The sequence below is a fragment of the Xenopus tropicalis genome, chromosome 9, assembly GCF_000004195.4.
Source record: "Xenopus tropicalis strain Nigerian chromosome 9, UCB_Xtro_10.0, whole genome shotgun sequence".
Lineage (NCBI taxonomy): Eukaryota > Metazoa > Chordata > Amphibia > Anura > Pipidae > Xenopus > Xenopus tropicalis.
Window position 1 is genome coordinate 65,055,028 of NC_030685.2, and position 22,335 is coordinate 65,077,362.

At 39.4% G+C, this 22,335-nt stretch overlaps 2 protein-coding genes across 4 annotated transcripts in view; both read left to right on the top strand.

The window, feature by feature from the left end:
• Positions 1-1,261: 1,261 nt before the first annotated feature.
• Positions 1,262-5,092, top strand: hoxd8 (homeobox D8). Of its 2 annotated transcripts, NM_001142117.1 has the most exon segments (3): positions 1,396-1,950; positions 3,608-4,652; positions 4,715-5,031. In NM_001142117.1, coding segments are annotated over 2 exon segments (696 nt in total). In that variant the 5' UTR covers positions 1,396-1,547; the 3' UTR covers positions 3,901-4,652; positions 4,715-5,031.
• Positions 5,093-6,905: 1,813 nt separating this feature from the next.
• hoxd3 (homeobox D3) overlaps positions 6,906-22,335 on the top strand; it is a 41,277-nt gene continuing 25,847 nt past the window's right edge. For both annotated transcript variants that reach the window (XM_004917733.3, XM_004917729.4), the window contains exon 1: positions 6,906-7,290. The gene's annotated coding sequence lies outside the window, so the exon portion shown is untranslated. The remainder of the gene's footprint in view (positions 7,291-22,335) is intronic.

A 22,335-nucleotide genomic window follows, 5' to 3' on the forward strand; every position in this document is an offset into this window, starting at 1 on the left:
CCCTAATAGCCAATCTTAGCCCTTATTTGGCACCTCCATGAACTTTTATGATGCTTGTATTGCTCTCCAGGTCTTTTTACATTTGACTGTGGCTCACGAGTAAGAAAGGTTGGGGACCCCTGGTCTATACCATCTCACAGTGGCCCTTTGACCAGATGACCAATATGGGCATACATATGTGGCCCTGTGTGACACACTGAAAGAGTGCTACCAGTAATCACTAATTACTAACATTTAATTCCATATAATCTAATTACTACTTGACATTTTTTAGCAAATACTGTATATTGACATTTAGGCCATGCAGAGTTGATCATGGTGGCACTTTCTGGGAGACCTGGGTTCTGTAGAACATACCTGCCTGCTGTTCCTATGGCAGACCCTGGAGCTGTCAGGTGAAGTTCCCTGGTGTCTGTTATATGCAGAGCATGTCCCATTTCCCCACTGGGAAGAGCAAAGACAGGAAAGGGTTTAACCTCTCTGGCTCCCCTAGTGGTTAGAGAACTGCCCTTGACATGCTGCGGTAATGTTTCCTTTGCTTTGCCTAGCTTTCAATTGTAATTGGAACTGGGACCACTGTGGTCTGAAATCTTTGCTATAGAGACCTACAATCTCAGCTATAAGGTATAACAGAACTACTGCTACATAGGGGAATGGAAAGAGTTCCTTACACAAGCACAAAAGTGACTATAACTATTAAAAAAAAGAGAAGAAAACTATTAATTTGAAGTCCTGCTTCCTTCTGTATCATTCTGCTGTGTGGCTGTGCATCACCCTAATAACAAGTGGTGCCTTGTGTGTGGCCCCAGTTACACTGATTTCATACATGTACAGTGTTTAGACAGACAATTTGTGATTTAAGACAATTTGCAGTTGGCCTTTTTGTTTTTTAATTATTTTTATTTTGTTCAGCAGATTTCCAGTTTGGGGCAGGTATTTGGTTGCTAGGGTCCAAATTACCTTAGCAACCACAGAGTGGTTTGAATGAGAGACTGGTATATGAATAGGAGTGCACTTGGATAGAAAAATAAGTAATAAAAAGGAACAATAACAATAATATTGTATCCTCACAGAACAATAGTATTTTGGCTGCAGGGGTCAGGGCCCCCCATTTGAAAGCTGCAATAAGTTAGAAAAAGAATGTAAAACAATTAAAAACTATAAAAAAAAAAATACTGAAGTTGCTTAGAATTGGCCATTCTATAACATACTAATAGTTAACTCAGAGGTGAACCAGCCCTTTAACGCTGCTTAGACTCTGCGCTGTTCCTGCGCCAGTATCCCTCCGCCAGCCCTGTGGCCCCAGTGTGTGCGCTTCCTGGTATGAGAAGCCCATTCCCACCCCCCCTGGGTCCTGTGGTGCCTGAGGAGAAGTAATTGGAAAGTGCAGCCAGAGAGGGAGAGAAGTAGATGGGCGCAGTGTGCCTAATAGGAAATGGTGAGGGCAGTGAGGCAAGTCATTATTCCATAGCGCTCAGCAGGATGAGCAGCAGTGGGACCGGCGCTGCTTGTGGGCTCTAGTCAGTCGCTGCCGCCGCTCCAGCCACATGAGTTCCTACTTTGTCAGCCCCATGTATCCCAAGTACAAAGACGCCATAAATTCAGCTTTCTACGAGTGTCCCTATGGGCAGGAGGTTGGCAGCGGCAGGGCCCCGTTGGTATATAGCGGCAGCGGCAGCGGCGCCCCTCAGGACTACTACCACCACCCCGGGACCCTGCCGAGCCCTGGCTACCAGCCGGCCCCCTGTGGGATTACGTGCCACGGCGACCCCGCTAAGCTTTATGGCTACGATCATTTCCAGAGGCAGCACATTTTTACGACCCATCAAGAGGCTGAGCCGGTCCAATATCCTGACTGTAAATCGCCCAGTGCGAGTATTGGAGCGGATCCAGAGCACTTACATCAGAACTCGCCTGCGTCTCACATGTTCCCCTGGATGAGAGCACAAGGTGGGCGCACCGTGGGCTGTGGGACTGGGCATCTCCTGCTGTGTAGCTGCCACTCAGCCCCCCTTTATATTCCCCACGCACTGATATACTGCTACATGCATGGGGGGCACAACCCTCTCTCTCTCTCCTGTACTCACACTCACACACTCACTCACACACTCACACTGCACCCATAGCACACACCACAAGTACACAGCACCTCCTTCTTCCTTCATATAACTGTACATAACTCACCATACAATCCGTCCACACTGCTCCCACACGCAATTCTGTCACTCTGTTTTACACACTTGTCTTTTTATTCATGCTCTGTGTACACACAACTTACACCCAGCGTATATTTTACGTGTGTGGTGCCTAAAGCTCTTTCTCTGTCACACAAGCACAGTTAGTACCCAGCGCACTTGGTGTACTCGCCAGGGTCACACAAGTATATTTATTACATACTAGGCATTCAGAGCATTCTTAGCCATAAATCAATTCGCTGTATGTGCTTGGTACATACTAAGTGCACTCTACTTTGTGCACTCTGTCACTATGCATATAGTATACATACAGTGCATATAGTATACATACAGTGCATATAGTATACATACAGTGCATATAGCATACATACAGTGCATATAGCATACATACAGTGCATATAGCATACATACAGTGCATATAGTATACATACAGTGCATATAGTATACATACAGTGCATATAGTATACATTCAGTGCATATTGTATACATACAGTGCATATAGTATACATATAGTGCGTATAGTATACATACAGTGCATATAGTATACATACAGTGCATATAGTATACACACAGTGCATATAGGATACCATACACAATGTTCTCCCACTATATTGTTCACTAGATTTACACAGCTCGCACACTAGACACACTATAAAGCTCAGCCTTGGTACACACAACACATAAATACACGTATAACTAGTGCACAAAGTACATTAGTTCTTCAGGGTACAAACATTCCCACAGCCACACTGTATATAGTGCTTCTGGTGTGCCCAGCTCATTCATATACAAAAAAATATAACAATAATAGCAATATTCATATAGCTTGCAAATAAAGTGTATACAGCGCCTACATGTAACATATCAGATTTACACAGAATATGTACTCACACACACACACACACACACACAGATAATGCTTACAGAGTAGCCATGTTACATTTCCAGATAGTACATACATGTAATACTACACGACATGGTTACACACAGACTAAGCGTGTACACATTAACACACACAACCAAACACACTTATACTCATATACTGTGATTATATATACTACAATTCATTCTTAGCTACAGAGAATCGTATTTATATGTGTGTATGTATATAAACACGTAATCTACGCAGAAACTACCCGTGATAAATATACTCAGCGTTCATCACAAATACACAGAGTAGTTTTGCTGGTATTGTTGGAGTTTTTTTAATTAAAGAGCAGCAACAAGTACACAGAATGTTAAGGCCCTTCGTACCCAGGGGGCACACACACCATCCCAGCTCACACTCCCTGTATAGAATCCGGTGGGCAGGTAAATATGGGGGTAAAGGGGCAAAGAGCACATCCCACTGCGCTCACAGGGAACAGCAGTAGTAAAGGCGCAGGGTCTCAGTGTCTCTCTGTTTATCTCAGTTGCCCCAGGTAGAAGAAGAGGGAGACAAACCTACAGTCGCTTCCAGACCCTGGAGCTGGAGAAAGAGTTCCTCTTTAACCCTTACCTGACCAGGAAGAGGAGGATCGAGGTCTCTCACGCACTGGGACTGACAGAGAGACAGGTCAAAATATGGTTTCAAAACAGGAGGATGAAATGGAAAAAGGAGAACAGCAAAGACAAGTTCCCAGTCTCCTCACAAGAGGGCAAGGAGGAGGCTGACAAGAAAGGGGGGCTTCATCAGGAGCAACAGGGCAGAGAGGGCTCCAACTGAAATTACTGGGACTAGGATTCCCCATTCTGGTATATGGGATGCACTGCACTCTGTCTGCACCTCTCCCCCATTCTGCGCAACTCACCGGGGTGTATAACTACCTAGGGCACAGGACCCAATGCCTGTGTGTATATGTCTCTGCACAAACGCAAATGCACACTAGGGACTATGCCAAATGGGGGGGTTTCTGTCGCGGATTCGGCAGATTTCAGGCAATAATACTGCAACAATTAATTTCCTATTAGATGATTTTATATGTATTTGTTCTAAACACGATTTCTAATCAAAATGATGTGCACTCGAGAATCGGGGGGAAAGTATTTTTGTATATTTGTATGTTTTATTTACGCAAATGCAAAATGTATATTTTAAAATAAGAGGCGAGAACTCTAATGATTTTTCTTTGTTTAAAATGACCAAATTAAAGTTTATGTGCCTTTTATATAATTCTATAACATGCCTTTCAATGCTGGAATAGCAAATCGTTTTCAAACTATATATATATATATATATATATATATATTCATCTAATTTTAACTGTCGTATTGTTAGTGAACATGTTGCAATTGTGGTGACTGAATTGTAAACCACGGTTCGATAGTATCTGCTAAATTACTTGTTAGATTATGCACCAGAAAATTACTATTTGAAACTAAATTGAAACTATTCGGTATAAATGAAGAAAAACGGCAGTTTTTAGGCATAACATTTAAGTTATTACTATGCACTGTGCTATTTAGGTATATATGTATGTATGTATGTGTATATATATATATATATATATATATATATATATATATATATATATATATATATATATATATATAATTTTATACATACATATTACATACAGTCGGCAATTAAACAGACAGCAATGAACAATTTAATAGTAGGAGTGATTTTACCTAATCTACCTATTTTATTTCTTGACGTTAAATTATCGTTTCTTAATTATCTTGTTTCGTTCTATGTTTTGAACAAGAGAATTTGCTTTTATTGTACCGTGTAATTATTCAGAGACTTGAATCTCGGTTATAAGGTAAATGTGTGTCATTGTATTTGAATCAGTTCTAATTAACTTAAGAATTAAATGTATTTTATCGGAAAACATCGATTTAAAAAAAAAAAAAATACAAATTGCTGCCTTTGGAGTCTATGCTGTTGCAGCGCTGGAATAAACGATTAAACCAAGGATTCTGTTTATTTTTTTTCCACTGTGGGGCTGGGAATGAATCCAGTTGGAGCCAGTGGACATTCTGCACTTTATTGCTGGGGGATATAAAGTAGATCTGTGCTTAGAAGGGAGGGGGCCACGACCAACCACTTCCTCCTGTAATTGCCCATTGCCTTTGTAGCAAGAGGCTGTAGCAGGTGACAATAAAATCCCACAATCCTCAGTTGTTCTAAATGGCATTACGATAGGAAAGAGGCCCATAAAGTGTCCCTGTCACTATGGCTGAGAGCAGGCAAGCAAGTAAACAATAGGGCGAGCCTTTACATGGCCCTGCCTCTCTATATTTCTGCTGCATTGCTCAATGGCTGCCGCAGGGATTCACTATATGCCAGATATTATTGTCCCTGTTCATAAATATTGTCAGAATCCATACAACATTAACCAAGGGGAGCAGGGTGGCATTGTACCGAACAAGCTTCACTATAGGAAATTCCAAACCCATTGGCCCAAACTGACTTTCATATTCGCTAATTTGTTAAATATATAAAGGGGGTAAATGTCCACAGTGGCCACACATGGGCCCTAATGTTCTGCAGTTCATCAACGACCCCCCCCCAGGTATGAACCTTATAATTTCCTGTAACCTTGGACAAAATGCATAACCTTGGGCACTAGCACCAAAATCTGCCCTCCACCTACCGACGCTCAGAGTCTAGCTGGGTTCTTTTGGCTAAATTTGTAGGAAATTGGTTTAGAAATAAATATTTAATAAGTGTAAAATGCGCAGAGTATGCGTGTTGTGGGTGTATTGCCTTTCACGCAGACACACAGAATATTCGCACAGAGGGATCGGATTTAATTCTTGCCATAATTTCGATTAAATTATCTCATGGCAGAATAAAATAAAAATCCTCTAGAAAAAGAATCGTTTAACTATAATTTAAATATAAATTGCATTCCCATATTTCAAATCTTATCGGTTGTTTTCCAGGTAGTAGATCCCAAAATTATACTAGCAAATGATTTAATTTACTATTAGGCCCCAAATGCCCTAAAAATTTTTTTTAACGGTTTCTGTTTTTTAATTCAGAATGTTTAGGTAATAAATGATATATCCGTATTTACGTGTGGATACAATCCTCATTGCTAATTGATAAATAATACATATACACACCCAGAACTATACACAAAAGAATATTCATCGTGTTTTACTGTTATATAAAGCATTTGAGGAGCATCCAAAACATTTATGAGGAGGAATTGTTTTGTCTGAATTTCTTAGCACGCTAACATTATATGAAATTAGTAAATATAGATAGAGATATATATATTTTGGATTTTAGGGCATATCAGTATAAAATCGTTGATGCCAGGGCTGAATGTCATGTAAACAAAGTGCAATGTTCCGGCGCCATAGCCTCCCCACTGCAGTGCTGAGAGAGAGAACATCCCCCTTCCCCGTAAAGCTGAGTTTTATATTTTCAAATCGACGTTTAATAGAATTAGTATTTGCCATTAGCAGCGGGCCAAGGTCTCGGTGTAAGCCAAGGCGCTTTCCTTTCTGAGCCCTTTATAAATCTGTAAAAAGCGCAAATAACAGCGAGAAAAGCCCACTTTTACACGGATTTAAACAAGCAAAAGAAAATGGCGCTTGTTGGCAAAATGTACAAAAATCCGCAAGGAATTGCAGTAAATTCCTTTTTTGTTTGAAGAAAATTTACAACTTGGTAATAGACCTTTTTATGACCTCTGCGGGGCTGTGATTGGCTCCTTCTGGTCACATGCAGGCTGGGATATTCTTCATGGCCTTTTGCCTGATTTCCCTGGCGATTTTTTTTTTTTTGCTCGCATTCTGCCTTTAGAGAGTCTCAAACCTTCTTTTTGTAACCTTTGTCTCCGATGAGGTGTAGTTAGCTTTATGCTCTTGTGCAGAATCGCTTTTATTCCAGCTTCCTGTTGCCTCTCCTCCTCTGATCCCTAAGCCGCAAGCTCCATGGAAGCACCAGTCTGACTCTTCCTCTCTCAGAGGAGGAATCTACCGACAGACCAACACACACACAGACCGACACACAGACAGACCGACAGCTGCATCAGGAATCAGCTTCCAGAACCTCCAGTTTGATCCCTTTACACCCTATTTTCGTGGTTACAGCTAACATGTCTAATGGATTACAGATCGCAGGCTGTCTGTGCGCTAGGAAGCGTGTGCAGCAAGGGTAAGTGGAGAGGATGCGATTTTTCTATGTAGCTATCCGTATAGCAACAGGGAGAAACAGAAACAGTTACTGTCTGTCTATAAAAGTTTATATATTTCTTTTCACTTAGCTACAATGTTATCAACCTCACTCAGCTACAATGTTATTAACTGTTAATCAGTTTTCATCGCTTGTTTTGGATCGAAGCGTTTCCTAGTCGCAGCAACATCGCGAATGTATAATATAATATGTAATATACGTAATATATCCCGTCGGTGTATATCTTATTCGTGGCCATAGGTTTATTCTATAACAAGATAGCGACTCACTTTGTATTTTATAATTTCAAACCATTTTTTAAAATTGAAATATAAATAATAACTGTGAATGAGCTGAGCTTGCCCCTAATATGTCTTTGTGTTTACGGGCTCATTAGTTGTGAATATTCTGCCTATTTGCCTTCCTGACCAGACATTATTAATGACATTAGTGTGTGTTTAACCAAAGCTGCACATACACCTTTAGCCACTGACAGGTGTGCTGAGAAATGTTGGATCTTTCCTCCCTATTCACCAACAATACTTAATCATTTTAGAAGAAAATAAAAGTATCTATGCAGAAATTAAGTTGGAAAATAAGAATAATGATCATTATTGAGCTGTGATGTGAAATTGCACAGTGTCACAAATCCGACTGCAGCAGTGTGTGTGCGTCTGTGTGCGTCTGTGTGTGGCGAGGTGTGTGTGTTCCACGCAGAAATGTACATTACAGTGCGATGGGGCATGACTAACATATTGTGAGAATTCCAGTGAAACATGTTATATTTCTGCAATTTATTAACAGCATACCTATTCATTATTCTTGGCATTTTGGATATTCAATATATTCTCTATTTTCAAGGACACACAGTGAATATTTCAGGTACAAGGCTGATGTATAAGGTTCAGGGAATGTTCCAAGTAAGAAATGATATTAACTTAATAATTAAAGCTTATGGATGTTCTTACTGATTTGATACAGTTCGTTCAATTCTGCAATTTGAAAGTAATGACCATCCTACATAGTGATTAGGAGGCAAGCTGTTAGACTATATTATACAAGGTCACAGCAGCAATGCCTTCTGCATAGAAATCTCCCTACAGAAAATATAATCTGGGATAAAAGGCAAATGGGCAATATGTGGCAAATATGTCTGGATCTGTGAATTCCCCACACTATTCACTGTCATCTATATATTCTGCATGCATATTGGGCATTTATAGATTTCTGTTTTTTCCCTCCCTCCTTACTCCCTCTCCTCATCCCTACAATGTTATCATCTATCTATCTATCTATCTATCTATCTATCTATCATCTATCTATCTATCTATCTATCTATCTATCTATCTATATATCTATCATCTATCTATCTATTTATCTATCTATCTATCTATCTATCATCTATCTATGTGAGCTGTCTCCCCTCTTTGTCTCTCTCTGCCTTCTTCTTGGGGAACTTAGGATCCTGATAACTCCCCTTTCTCTCTCAACACATTTATCTATCTATGATCTATTTATGATCTATCTATCTATCTATCTATCTATCTATCTATCTATCTATCTATCTGTCTATTTTCTCTAATATGCTTCTATCTTTCTATCTATCTATCTATCTATCTATCTATCTATCTATCTATCTATTTGATCTATATATCTACGTACACATAATTCTTTCTCTTTATTTGCCTCCTATCCAACTATTATCGATCTACAGAAGCATCTAGGTATACATTTCTTGGTTGATTTGTTTGAAGTACCCTACTGTGAAGTACACGTCTCCATTTTATTCCCCATCTTTTTCCTGACTTACATTTTTTGTGAAGCTTAAGGGACCATTGTTTTCAATTTAGACTCACCAGTAACTCATGCAATAGTTCTCTTAATATCTTGGAAAATGTGCATGTCTGAATTCCTACTAATTACTTCAAGTTCCTACATATCTATCTGTCTGCCTATCTGTTGTCTGTCTAGTTCTTTTTCTATCTGTATATCTGTCTGACATCCAGCAATTATCTGTCAATCTGTCTATCACAGAATGATCTGTCCAGGTCTTTTTACATGTTAAGGTGCATGTTGCCTTGAATGTTTGGGGCAGTGAGATATTTAATGGCTGGTGTTGGGCTGTAGGAGAGAAAGCAGAACAAAGAAAGTATTTCAGGCTATTTGGCAGACAGCTGGGAGAGGTATTTACAGCCCCTCTGCACTGCGGCAGTATTTGCAGCTGTTGACTGTATCAGAGGAAGTAGAGGAAGTTCAAGAGAAAAGGAAACGCTCTCTGATACAAATGCAAATTATATGTTGGGTGCAATGTGCAATAAAATACTTTAGAGAATACACGACAAAGGAATAGCACATTCATAGCTAAGAGGAAGTAATAGAAAGGGGCAATAACAGAATTGGTCCCAGCTTAATTATGGGGGATACCAATTGCAAATGGCAAACACACCGCACAATTACACTGCCACATATGTGTCTGAGTGTGTCAGGTATGTGTGAAGCAATAAATGCTGGTCTGGCTCTGAGTGAAACGGATGAAAATAGATAAAAGTAAAGTAAGATAGACATACAGACAGACAGACAGACAGAGAAAGAGAGAGGCGAACATGAATATATATCACATTGATAGATAAATGAAAAGCAGATTCTAGGAATACTAAAAAAACAAAGGTACAGAAAGATAAGAGATAGATAACAGATAGATAGATATATAGATAGATAGATAGATAGATAGATAGATAGATAGATAGATGATAGATAGATGATAGATAAATATTGTGATAGAGATAGATAGATAGATAGATAGATAGATAGATGATAGATAGATAGAGAGATAGATAGTGTGATAAAGATAGAAAGATAGATAGATAGATAGATAGTGTGATAAAGATAGATAGATAGATAGATTATAGATAGATAGATAGATAAATAGATAGATAGTAGATACCAAACCAAAAAGGTAAACAGATATATGAACAATAGGCTAATGATAGAGTGACACAGATGGGCACATTGGTACACAGACAAAAATAAAGAAAGAAATAAGGGCTCTTATTTATACAATTAATTAAATGTATCTTCTCATTGTATGAGAAAATAGATACATATAAACTATAGAAGATAAATAGACTGATGTTAACATTACAGCTACAGCAGTTAGGGGTAGTGGGAGAGAGAATACTTAGGAAATACAGGCAGCTACATTTGTAAGAAGGCAGGATCATTCTAGAACTTGCTGCAGCTGAGCTACATAGGCATGGATAGATAAACAGATAGCTAGTTGATCAGTAAAGATGGCAGAAAGATAAACAAACAGATATGAAAGGCAAATATATTCATGGTAAAAGATAAATACTTTGGGGTTCATTTACTAACAATAGGCACAGTAACACCAGTGTAGTAACCAGTGGCAACCAGGATTTTTCTTAGTATCCCTGCAGTTGTCAGAGCACAGTTAACTGGTTGCTATGGGTTACTGCCTAGGTGCAAATTTGCTCATCGGATTTAATAATTGAGGACAATGGATTATAGAATGTGATACAGCTCAGAGCTCAGTTAGGGGTGTGGAGATATAGATAGAAAATGGCAGGGAAGGTAAAGGATGAAACAGAGAGAAAGGGGGAGGAGGAAAAGGAGGAAATAGATGATAGTTAGATAGATAGATTGATAGATAGATAATAGATAGATAGAAAGATTGTCTTGACAGTGAATATACACCAGTTATGTACCAATTAAAAATAAATTCTAAATATAATACATGCTTTTGCTATCAGTACTTTTAGAAGGCAAACCTTATATCAGGTTCTGGATAGCATTCAGTGTTCATTGCCCTACTGTAGAAATCTGTTCCAAATCCCTGTGTATTGCAATGTGGGGTCAGGCAGTTGTTAAATTCCTTCTCCATAGCCCATGTGTTTGGATCAGAGCCAGTAAGCTTTGCCAGATCCCCTGGATCAAAGTTTCTAGAATTACTCCAAGGCTGCTGACTCCTGTTTTCCCTTCTACTATCTATCTATCTATCTATCTATCTATCTATCTATCTATCTATCTATCTATCTATCTATCTATCATCTATCTATCTATCTATCTATCTATCTATCATCTATCTATATCTATCTATCTATCTATCTATCTATCTATCTATCTATCTATCTATCATCTATCTATCTGTCTGTCTGTCTGTCTGTCTATCTATCTATCTATCTATCTATCTATCTATCTATCTATCTATCATCTATCTATCTATCTCTATCTATTATCTATTCATTTAATGCATTTACTGTGGGATTTTTTTGTAACAATAATTGTAATTAATTTAGAGGCGGACCCTCCCTGTGCCAGTGGCACTGGGCATGAGCAGAACAGTACCAGGCACAGATGCTGCCTAATGCACATGCACATAACATGCCTATGAGAAACACAAATGCCTGTACATATTTATGCAGTGCAGTCTTTTCTATAATTACATTTGGGTGAATTTATCAATACAAAAGCACTCAGAAAAGATGCTGAGACCTATTTATATATCTTATGTCATTATTTTTGTAATATAATTAATCATTTGTCTCTGGATAAGTGTTTTGGTTATATTTCTAATATCAAATAAATACCCGTGTTACATGATTCCAGTCAACACAGTTTATGTCAGGTAATTTAAGTTATATGATATAGTAAAGTACATGGTGTTTGGTTTAGCTTAAGAACCCAGGTCCTGGTGAACTGGGGGCTACTGGATTGAAGGAATAGTACATTTCCAACATCAAGTAGTTGTTATCTGCACTCATAATGTCTGACACAACCTTGTTTTCATGTGCAGTTGTATTTCAAGCAGCTAAAATAAAAAAACCTAAAAATGCTATTTGCATTTACTATATAATTATACAGGGAATAATACATAGATATAGATGAGATAGAAGAAAGAAAGAAAGCCGAGCTAATAACCGATGGCATCAGTACGCACATTTTAGAAGGATATATTTTACTGATTTTTTACAGTTTGTGTTACAAAGAGACAGGCCACTGGATATCCTGTTCTTATACATTGAAATGTATCCAAAGATCTACTTTGGATACTTTGGATCTACAACAGTTTGTGTAACTGGTTTTATCTAACGGTGTAAATGAAGCACATATTATTTTATTCCTTCTTTCCCTCTCTCTGTAATCAATGAATTAGGAGGTAAGAATTTAGTTTAGTTCAGTCTATCTATCTATCTATCTATCTATCTATCTATCTATCTATCTATCTATCTATCATCATCAATCATCATCTATCTATCTATCTATCTATCTATCTTCAATCATCTATCTATCTATCTATCTATCTATCTATCTATCTATCTATATATATATCTATCTTTAATCATCTATCTGTCTATCTATCTATCTATCTATCTATTATCTATCTATCTATCATCTTAAATTATCTATCTATCTATCTATCTATCTATCTATCTATCATCTATCTATTATCTATCTATCTATCTATCTATCTATCTATCTATCTATCTATCTATCATCAATCATCTATCTATCTATCTATCTATCATCTTAAATTATCTATCTATCTATCTATCTATATATCTATCTATCTATCATCTATCTATCTATGTATCTATCTATCTATCTATCTATCTATCTATCTATCTATCTATCTATCTATCTTCAATCATCTAGCTATCTATCATCTATCTATCTATCTATCTATCTATCTATCAATCTATCTATCTATCTATCTGTCTATCTATCATCAATCATCTATCATCTATCTATCTATCTATCTTCAATCATCTATCTAAATATCTCTCTTCTTTTGTCAGTCTCTTTATCTTTATTTGGGTCTCACCTCACGTCTTTTAATCTGTCTGCCTATGTAGATTAAAACAAAATGTAGTATGCACCCAGGTTGGCTCCATGTGTGTACCGCTGCCCCTATCTTGTATACACAACCCCTCCTTGCTATGTGCTTTGATATCAAACCATATGTGAAAAAATGACTGTTCTCACATTGAACCCATTGTTCACAAATTCTCAGCTTCAGAGCCTTTGTTTCCCCCATGTGCCTGAGCTGCATTTAGAAGCAATATTGTTATGTGAAGAAGGTGAGAAGCATTAGACATGCTGAATATAAATACCTCAAGCCCATCCCAGCATTCTTTAACCCTTGATAATATGTTGGAGTATGCTGGAACTTGCAGTTTGAAAGGATGGTTGAGCAACAGTGCATAGATCCCCTTAAATACCACTATAACCTTTCTGATGTTTGATTAAAGTGTAATATCAGCATGCTAGAATGGCACTGTGGCCTGCATCAGTCATTAAAGTGGTACTTTACCTTTAAATTAACTTTTAGTATTATGTAAACAGTGACATTCTGAGATAGTTTGCAAATGTTCTTATTTTCTGTAGTTTTTAAATTTTCCTTTTTTTTTTGTGATTTCAGCAGCTACTTAGTTACTAGGATTCAGTTTACTCTAGCAACAAGGTAGTGGTGTAAATGATAGACTTTAAGATGAATAGGAGTGGATTCATAGGCCTTACAGAGCAATAGTTGTTTGGGTGCTCAGGTCAGCAACCCCCTTTTGAAAGCTGGAAAGAGGGAGAACAGGAAGACAAATAATTTAAAAACTATAAAAAAAAATGAATGAAGACCAATGTAAACATAGCTAAGAGGAGGCCTATGTAAAATGTACTAAAAGTTAAGTTAAAGATGAAACACCTATTTATGACTTGGGTTGCCTACCTTGCTGAAGCATGCAATGGGAGACTAGTAAGGTTTATGTTCCCTTTAATAATAATATATTATTGATGCCTCTAGCATGTAAACTTATATTATTTTCCTAACTGCATAAAATATATTATAATCAAAGGAGTTACTGCCATAGCAAAAGAGAAGTACAAAGGGGCATGTGATCTTTCCAGGGGTTTCATAAACAGTTTGTACATTCTCTGCATCATATTTATATCATATCATGATATCATATCAAGATTTCCATAAGGTTTCATTGGAAGAGCTTTCCTTCCGCAAGTCAGTATTGGCGCAACCCGCAGTGGGAACCTTGGAATTACAGCTACAGTAAGGGTGGGGATAAATCCTGGATTCCTACAGTCAATAGGCACACTTGAGCACTATTCATCACAGCAGGCTGGACAGGTGCGATGCTGCTCAGCATAAGTGCAATATGTGCAAAAAATTGCTGAAATTCCCATTGTGGTCTTTATTTATTTGCTCATATAAAAAGATGCCAATAAATATTTAAGCTCTGTTTCCTCATTAACTTATTAAATGTAGTGGGTCCAGGGTCAGATTGGGTAAAAAAAAACCTGGTGGGCCCTGCTGACCCAGACCTGATCTGAAGGATTCTTACATACCCACTGACCTCCCTCCCCCAGGGTCGGACTGGGCCGCCAGGGCACCGGGAAAAAACTTGGTGGGCCCGGCAGTGAAAACCAGTCTCACTCCCACAATGCACTAAAGGTAAGTATAATTTACGTGCACTCAGGGGAGGGGGTTGGATGGGTCGTGGGGTCCCTGAGGTAGTAGCCCCGGTGGGCCCTGCACCCCACAGTCTGACCCTGCCCTCCCTCAATGACAGTGAACTAAGTATAAGGTATGCGCTTGGAAGAAGGTTTGGCGGTTGTTTAGCATGGATCCATAGGTGGGTGTTGGGGCCCCTGCACATCCCAGTCCGACGCTGAATGGGTCGATTACACCTCATACAGCAAGTTTGAGGGCTGGACTACATTAAAATGATTATGTCATACAGTAAAGTCTATGCTGGGGGCCATAAAAAGCCTTCGTAGGGCCACATCTGGCCTGCGGGCTTCCAGTAGGACAGCCCTGACTACATTTAAACCATTAGGCGGAGGGTGCAATGAGGCTGTGACCAAAAAGTAAATATAGAAAGCAACAAGAGCCCCTCTGCACTCACCCATAATCTATGTTCAAAGGACATTAAGACATTCTGTGCATTAAGCTACCAAGATATGCCCTCTCCTTTAAGCAAAACAGGGATTGTTTGTCCATATATTGCAATATATTCAAGCTGGGCCAAATACATCAAAGTCATCGCCAGTCCTACGCTCACTTTTTATGTCTTATACCGTATATATGTCCTATATATATTTAGGATGGGTGACTGCATAGGACCTCTTGTATGTGTTTGCATAGTTCTGGTTTTGTGGTTGATGACTTTATATCAGTTAAAACCCAGCTGAAACTGTACCTGATAAAGGCCAGAAAACTTTATGTTATATCCCCACAAATGCTTGTATTGGTGTTTTATCGTGTGCTTCCCTTATTCAATATATGGGTTTTGGGAATGGGAAAGAAGAGCTGATCTAATTGCTGCACCATATTTCCACCAAAGGAGCAACTGGAGCATCGAGCATCACCTGTAAGTGATTTAATTCCGAGTTAAAGGAAGCATATGGTTCCCCTATGAGACATGTAAGTGCTTTTCCTGCTAAAATGCAAATTTGTTTACAACAGCTTAGGAAAGTATTACCCACACTTTAGACCTTTCCCAGCTGCCGATATACAGCAACAAGCATAATAATATTGTTAGAATTTCCTCTTTATAGAAAACTATGTTGTAACCCTGCTGCTGAGCACATATGAAAATGGGGAATCTGAACATCATACACAAAAATGAACTGAGAAGGAAAAACATTTTGGATAGGAAAAGCCTGGCTGGCTGGCTGACCTTGGTCACATCCAGTGGAAACAAATCTAATCATCAACAGTCACTTAAGGCCACAATACAATGCATGTGAAAGAAGGCTGTTCCTATTCAGTTTGTTAGAACAGGATTTCAAATAATTTTACAGTAAGGCAATCGCTTTAGGTCAAGTCATTTGCTTGGTTCAACTTTGGGTGGCCACTGACTGCCCTAAAAGATGGCAATCACACAAGTAGCCTCAGTTAGACTAGGAAGAGGGGAATTAGAAGATCCTGGAACCCATACATTTCACCAGCAGCTACATCTTTATCAAATCTAGGGAGTAAATGATCAATATACAGTACACTCTGGTATGATTCAAGTACCACAACTATAATATATAGCAGGGGTCCCCAACCTTTCTTACACGTGAGCCACAGTCAAATGTAAAAAGACTTAGGGAGCAACACAAGCACCATAAAAGTTCATGGAGGTGCCAAATAAGGGCTGAGATTGGCTATTAGGCAGCCTCTATGCACACTATCAGCTTACAGGAGGCTTTATTTGGTAGTAAATTCTGTTTTTATTCAACCAAAACTTGCCCCCAAGTCAGGAATTCAAAAATAACTACCTGGTTTGGGGGCACTGAGAGCAACATCCAAGGGGTTGGTGAGCAACATGTTGCCCCACAGCCACTGGTTGGGGATCACTGGTATATAGCAACAAAGTCAGTGAGTAAGGGAACTGTAAGAGCTATGGCACATGTGCTGCTTCTACTGTCTCTGTTTGTGCGGTGGGAATCAGCGCATCACTGCCTGATGCAATTTCCCGTCCATTATCTGGAATGAGAGATGCCTTTGATCACTTGGTAAACTATAATTATCACTCAAAATGTGGCAGCACGCATATTCAAGTAATAATCACTATCACAGTCATGATAGGGGTACCCGTGGCACATAGTGCTCAAAGGAATACTGGGAAGCAGTAGCTACTGATGCTTTGATCTCTGCCACAAGTGTCAGTGATCAAAACACTGTGTGCGCCATAGCCCTAAAGGGTTCAAGAGGCAAAAGTGCAATTAGAATAAATGAAACCATTCCTATTTGCACTGTTGAATACAGCACATTACAAAATCTATATATACTATTACTTTACATTCAGTAGAGTGCTAAAAAATACAATAAAGAAAACTCTTTTTCATTTTGGAGCCACATAGTTTAGATAGGTCCTCCAACCCGTCTAATTGCTATTAAAAGCAATTGTCCGACTGCTTTACATACTCTGTACTGCTGGTTCTGGCTCCAGAAACAATCTAGAAGAAGCCAGCTAATTAACAGGCTTGGAGCAGAACTAATAGCTGCAGCATTGTTTCAATAATCAGAATCAGAGCACAGAATGAGTGATTTCAAATTACTGTACAGTATATTTTCTTTCATTATGAAAAAAAAAACACTTTTTGGACAAAGGACTTCTCTAAAAGAGAACAAACCCCAACATTAATTTATTTCATTCTTACCTGTTGCTGTCGGGCATGACAGTAGTATAATCTAGCATACAGCTGGGTTTTGGACTTTATGGTTCTGATTTAAAACACTAGTTGAATAGTATCTGCTTGTGTACATGGTATAGATGTGCAGTACGTGGCCCGACAGTAGGACCTCTGTGATGGATCATTCTTGTAGACAACAAATTCCCAAACGGCTGCTTTTATCTCACATGTTTCCAGTTTAGATCAGATCCCCTGAAGCTCAGGCAAGGGGCCCAACTGGAACTCTATCACTGCAGCAAACAGGGAGAGGGCCAAGGGATCTGTCCTCACTGAATATAAAGGGAATATCAAGCAATTAATCTCATGGCAAACTGGGTAGAAACTTGTAGAAATCTGCCAAGAAAGATGCAACCCATTTAAGTGCTCCTGAGTCATAGCCAATAGATATGTATTATATATTGTCTACATATTGGCACATTATACTGCGCTGTCTCTTTAAAGCATTCAGAATTTGCTGTATTGTATTGGACTTGCTCAGAGTGACCCCGCACCTCTGTGCTCTCACACATATTTCATTCTCTTTGTGGCTTCAAATGCATTCTTATCTGCATCTCTAACAATCACTTATAATAATATGCCCACTTCCAGGGATGGAAAATACATTTACTGATAACACATAGGCACTCATTTCCGGTGACTGCAGGTCTGTGTGATGGAAATTCTGCAATAATCATGTAACTTTCCATTGGGTGACAAAGAATTTTCCAAGTGAAAATGCAAAATGTATGGCATTCCAGTCAGGCTTCAATTGGCTTATTGTACCTACAGCCCACTCTCCACTCAATGTGACTATTGAAGGGGGCAAAACCAATCATCCACAAACCACTGGATCAGCTGGTACTGTGTATTATTAGCACATGATAGTGCTATGACCAGCTCTCATTTAGCCAATAAAAACAAGAAAGATGATGGTGCAGCATTGTAATGGCTTTATGCTCATATATATATTCCCTCCTCTGCGCCCCCTAGCTCTATAAAGTAGGCATGGCAAGCTTAATTACAGAGGGAAGAGCAGCAAGATCATGCTTAATTAGTCATGTTACTGAGATTACAATGCTATTTTTGCTTACTAATAATACAAGCTACAGTAAGGCCAATAAAGTACTGCTTGGGGGTTAAGAGCTAGAATGAATATGGATCACATGTAGCCAAGCAAAGCGAAATAAGTAGAATTCTTGTTGAACAATGTTTAGCAACTGGGCCGCTGGCCCTTACATATTTGGGTATGTCTGAAGCTGTAATCTCACTCTCTGCTAATGTTCTAATAATTGATGATGACCCCCAAGCTTAGCTCTGTAGCAGCCGACCAGAGAACACTGCACATGTGCTGAGCCACTGGCTTGTAAATATGGCCTAACAGGATCAAAGGTGGGGATCTGCTGAGTACAACTTTGAAAGCACAAATCATTACTGCTATGGGGCTGCTGAATCTCTGGGCTGGTACAGTAGGTAAAATACAACATTTCTAGCTTCAGTCTTTTTAAGGTTTAGTTCTTCTTTCAGAAACCTTACATTTCTGAACATTATCTGATTTGCATCAGTACATTACTTATAGGTCCCCTTTGCCCTCTGTGTACCCCTGACTTCCCCAAGTCTGCTGGATTTGCTGTCTCTGTTACACCCAAAAAACACAATCTCCTCTTTCATATATATTTGTCTCTTGGACTGACTTTCATGATGGAAAAGAAAACCAACTGTTTATCAGATGGCTTCAAATCAGTCTCTGGGTGTGAACTGGCAGTGGCCTCCAATATAGTCAACTAAAATCATACCTGTAAAGCTGGCCATACAATCATAAAATGAACCAAATGAACAATGTTTAACCCAATATGGCCACGCAAGTCCTGCACCAGACTGTATTCATGTGATGTTTGTTTGGACCCTAGGTCAATGATTGCATTATAATAGGGGTCAATAGAGATCCATTGTAAGAGAACCAAATCAATACCATATCAAACCTATTTGAAAGATATCTGGCTGATTTCATTGATTATATGCTATTTGTAAAAATGAACACGGGGACCCATGCCGTACAATTTACTAGAAGGTACCCTACTATGTGCACAGAGCATGGCATCCCTGCATATTACATTCAATCATATGAACAAGCAGAAGTTCTCTCTGCATTCCATGCACTCTCTAACGACTACCAGAGACCTGCACCATCTCCTTCTGACCACTTGCTGGTGCTGTTCTATATCAGACTATCTGAGTCAATGCAAAGACAGTGAGAAAGATTAATTTAAATAGAATTTTTTTTTCATTTTTTCTAACCAGAAATAAACTTTGCTTTTCTTGTATTAATAGATAAAACATTTTCACCTTTTGGTTGGTATTTGCCATTATTTCTAGCCATTTTATCTTGCCCATAAAATCCTGAGAATGTTCTTGATAAGTGCACGTGATAAGTCTCTGCTTTAAGAATTTATCAAGTGTACAATTTTGCTTCCTTTGCAAATAATTAAAACTATATATATATATATATATATATATTTTTTTTTTTTTTTTTATTTATTTATATATTTTTTGTATGTTACATCTGTATCTTGCTAATGATTTTTTGGGAGGAAGGTAGTTAGTCAATCCAGAGTCTCCTTTCCATATTACACAGTGGGATGGCTCTGTGGCCAGAGACTGCTGAGAGTGCAGGAAAGCTGATGCAGGTCAGACAGCAGTAGGAAGAAAGTCTGTTTGGGTGCAGGTTGGATAAACTGGACAATGGGTTGGGTGCAGGCCTACAGATCATGCAGGTCTCTAGGTTATGGGTCACCTATTGATCACCCCTAATTTGCATCCCAGCTTTCCTGCATTTCCTGGGGCCTTCTCTAAATCTGGGCCAGCCATACAGTACATAAGCTGATATGAGTTTCTGACCCAACCACTCCAGACCATGTATAGCTTTCCTGCCAGTCTGCCTGGCCAATATGTGACTGAAAAATGGGTGAAAATGAATTGGGTGCATTAGAAAAACCAATATTCCTAGCTTTACTCTGGCACTGTCCAAAATGCATTTGACCCTAGTAATTTCCTAATTCAGTGGTGGTCACTTTAATGTATTACCACTAGTTTTAACACCTGTATAGGCAGATGCCAATCTTTAGTTATCAATACACTACCCAAACAGGGCAGGTACACTTCCATGCTGGCTCACTCTGATGCCTCACCTACACATGGGTTGTTAGCTGTAGGGGTAAATGATTAGGCTGCCTATATTTCTGCTCTGAGCCATCCCTTTCCCTGTGTCTGTGGCTCTGCACATGCACATAAGTATTCACAGGGTTTCTGCACAGCACAAATCTTTACATGTATACATTAATTTGCATTATTTTGTTGTATTCAGTATATTTTACTTTTTATAAGCTTTTGGTTTGAGAGAATAAATGCTGATAACAAACAGAAAGAATTAAACCCCACTGCAGGGGACACAGAAAAAGCAAAGAAATCTCAGATTGCTGGGGATGGAATTAGATGCTCTGCAAAGCTCTGGTGACTTAATCAAATAAAACGTCTCTTTGAATGTGCCCTTAGTGCTTGTTGGGAGAGCCCTGAATTCTGGGCTTTTTAGTGAAACAGCGTTATTTAGTTCATTCAGATTTATTTCCTTTGATGTGCACTTTCCTCACGTCTCCATAGGAAGGCGCTGTTGGACAAGTCTGTTCAGTTGAAAGAATTACTGTTCAGATGCCCTTTAGTTAACCTGAGAGGCTGCACCATGTGACCTAGCGTTTTATTTAGGAGGGTGAGCTCTGCAGGCAATGCTAAACACCCACATGGACTCCCATAACATGAGCCCAGCCCCAGTACAAACAGCCCCAGTACAAACAGCCCCAGTACAAAAACAGCCCCAGTACAAACAGCCCCAGTACGAACAGCCCCAGTACAAGCAGCCCCAGTACGAACAGCCCCAGTACAAACAGCCCCAGTGCGAACAGCCCCAGTACAAACAGCCCCAGTACAAACAAACAGCCCCAGTACAAACAAACAGCCCCAGTACAAACAGCCCCAGTACGAACAGCCCCAGTACAAACAGCCCCAATACAAACAGCCCCAGTACGAACAGCCCCAGTACAAACAGCCCCAGTACGAACAGCCCCAGTACAAACAGCCCCAGTACGAACAGCCCCAGTACAAGCAGCCCCAGTACGAACAGCCCCAGTACAAAAACAGCCCCAGTACAAGCAGCCCCAGTACGAACAGCCCCAGTACGAACAGCCCCAGTACAAACAGCCCCAATACAAACAGCCCCAGTACAAACAGCCCCAGTACAAGCAGCCCCAGTACGAACAGCCCCAGTACGAACAGCCCCATTACAAACAGCCCCAATACAAACAGCCCCAGTACAAACAGCCCCAGTACAAGCAGCCCCAGTACGAACAGCCCCAGTACGAACAGCCCCAGTACAAAAACAGCCCCAGTACAAACAGCCCCAGTACAAAAACAGCCCCAGTACGAACAGCCCCAGTACAAACAGCCCCAGTACAAACAGCCCCAATACAAAAACAGCCCCAGTACAAACAGCCCCAGTACAAAAACAGCCCCAGTACAAACAGCCCCAGTACAAACAGACCCATGTCCCTGCCAGAGGGCCGTCTCGCCTTTACTGTGCTTAAACCTTATAATTTTGGCTGCATGGCCCAAGCTTTACATGGCAAAAGCACCAGAGAGACCAGTCGTGCAAAAGGATTTTTTTTTTAAATGGGCCCAACAGAAAAATAGAAGGATTTATATTTGCTAATTATAAGAGATAAGAAACACAGCACGAATGAGACCTCCAATTTGTATTAGGGCAGGCTGAGACTGTGTATGGGGTTTCATATCAAA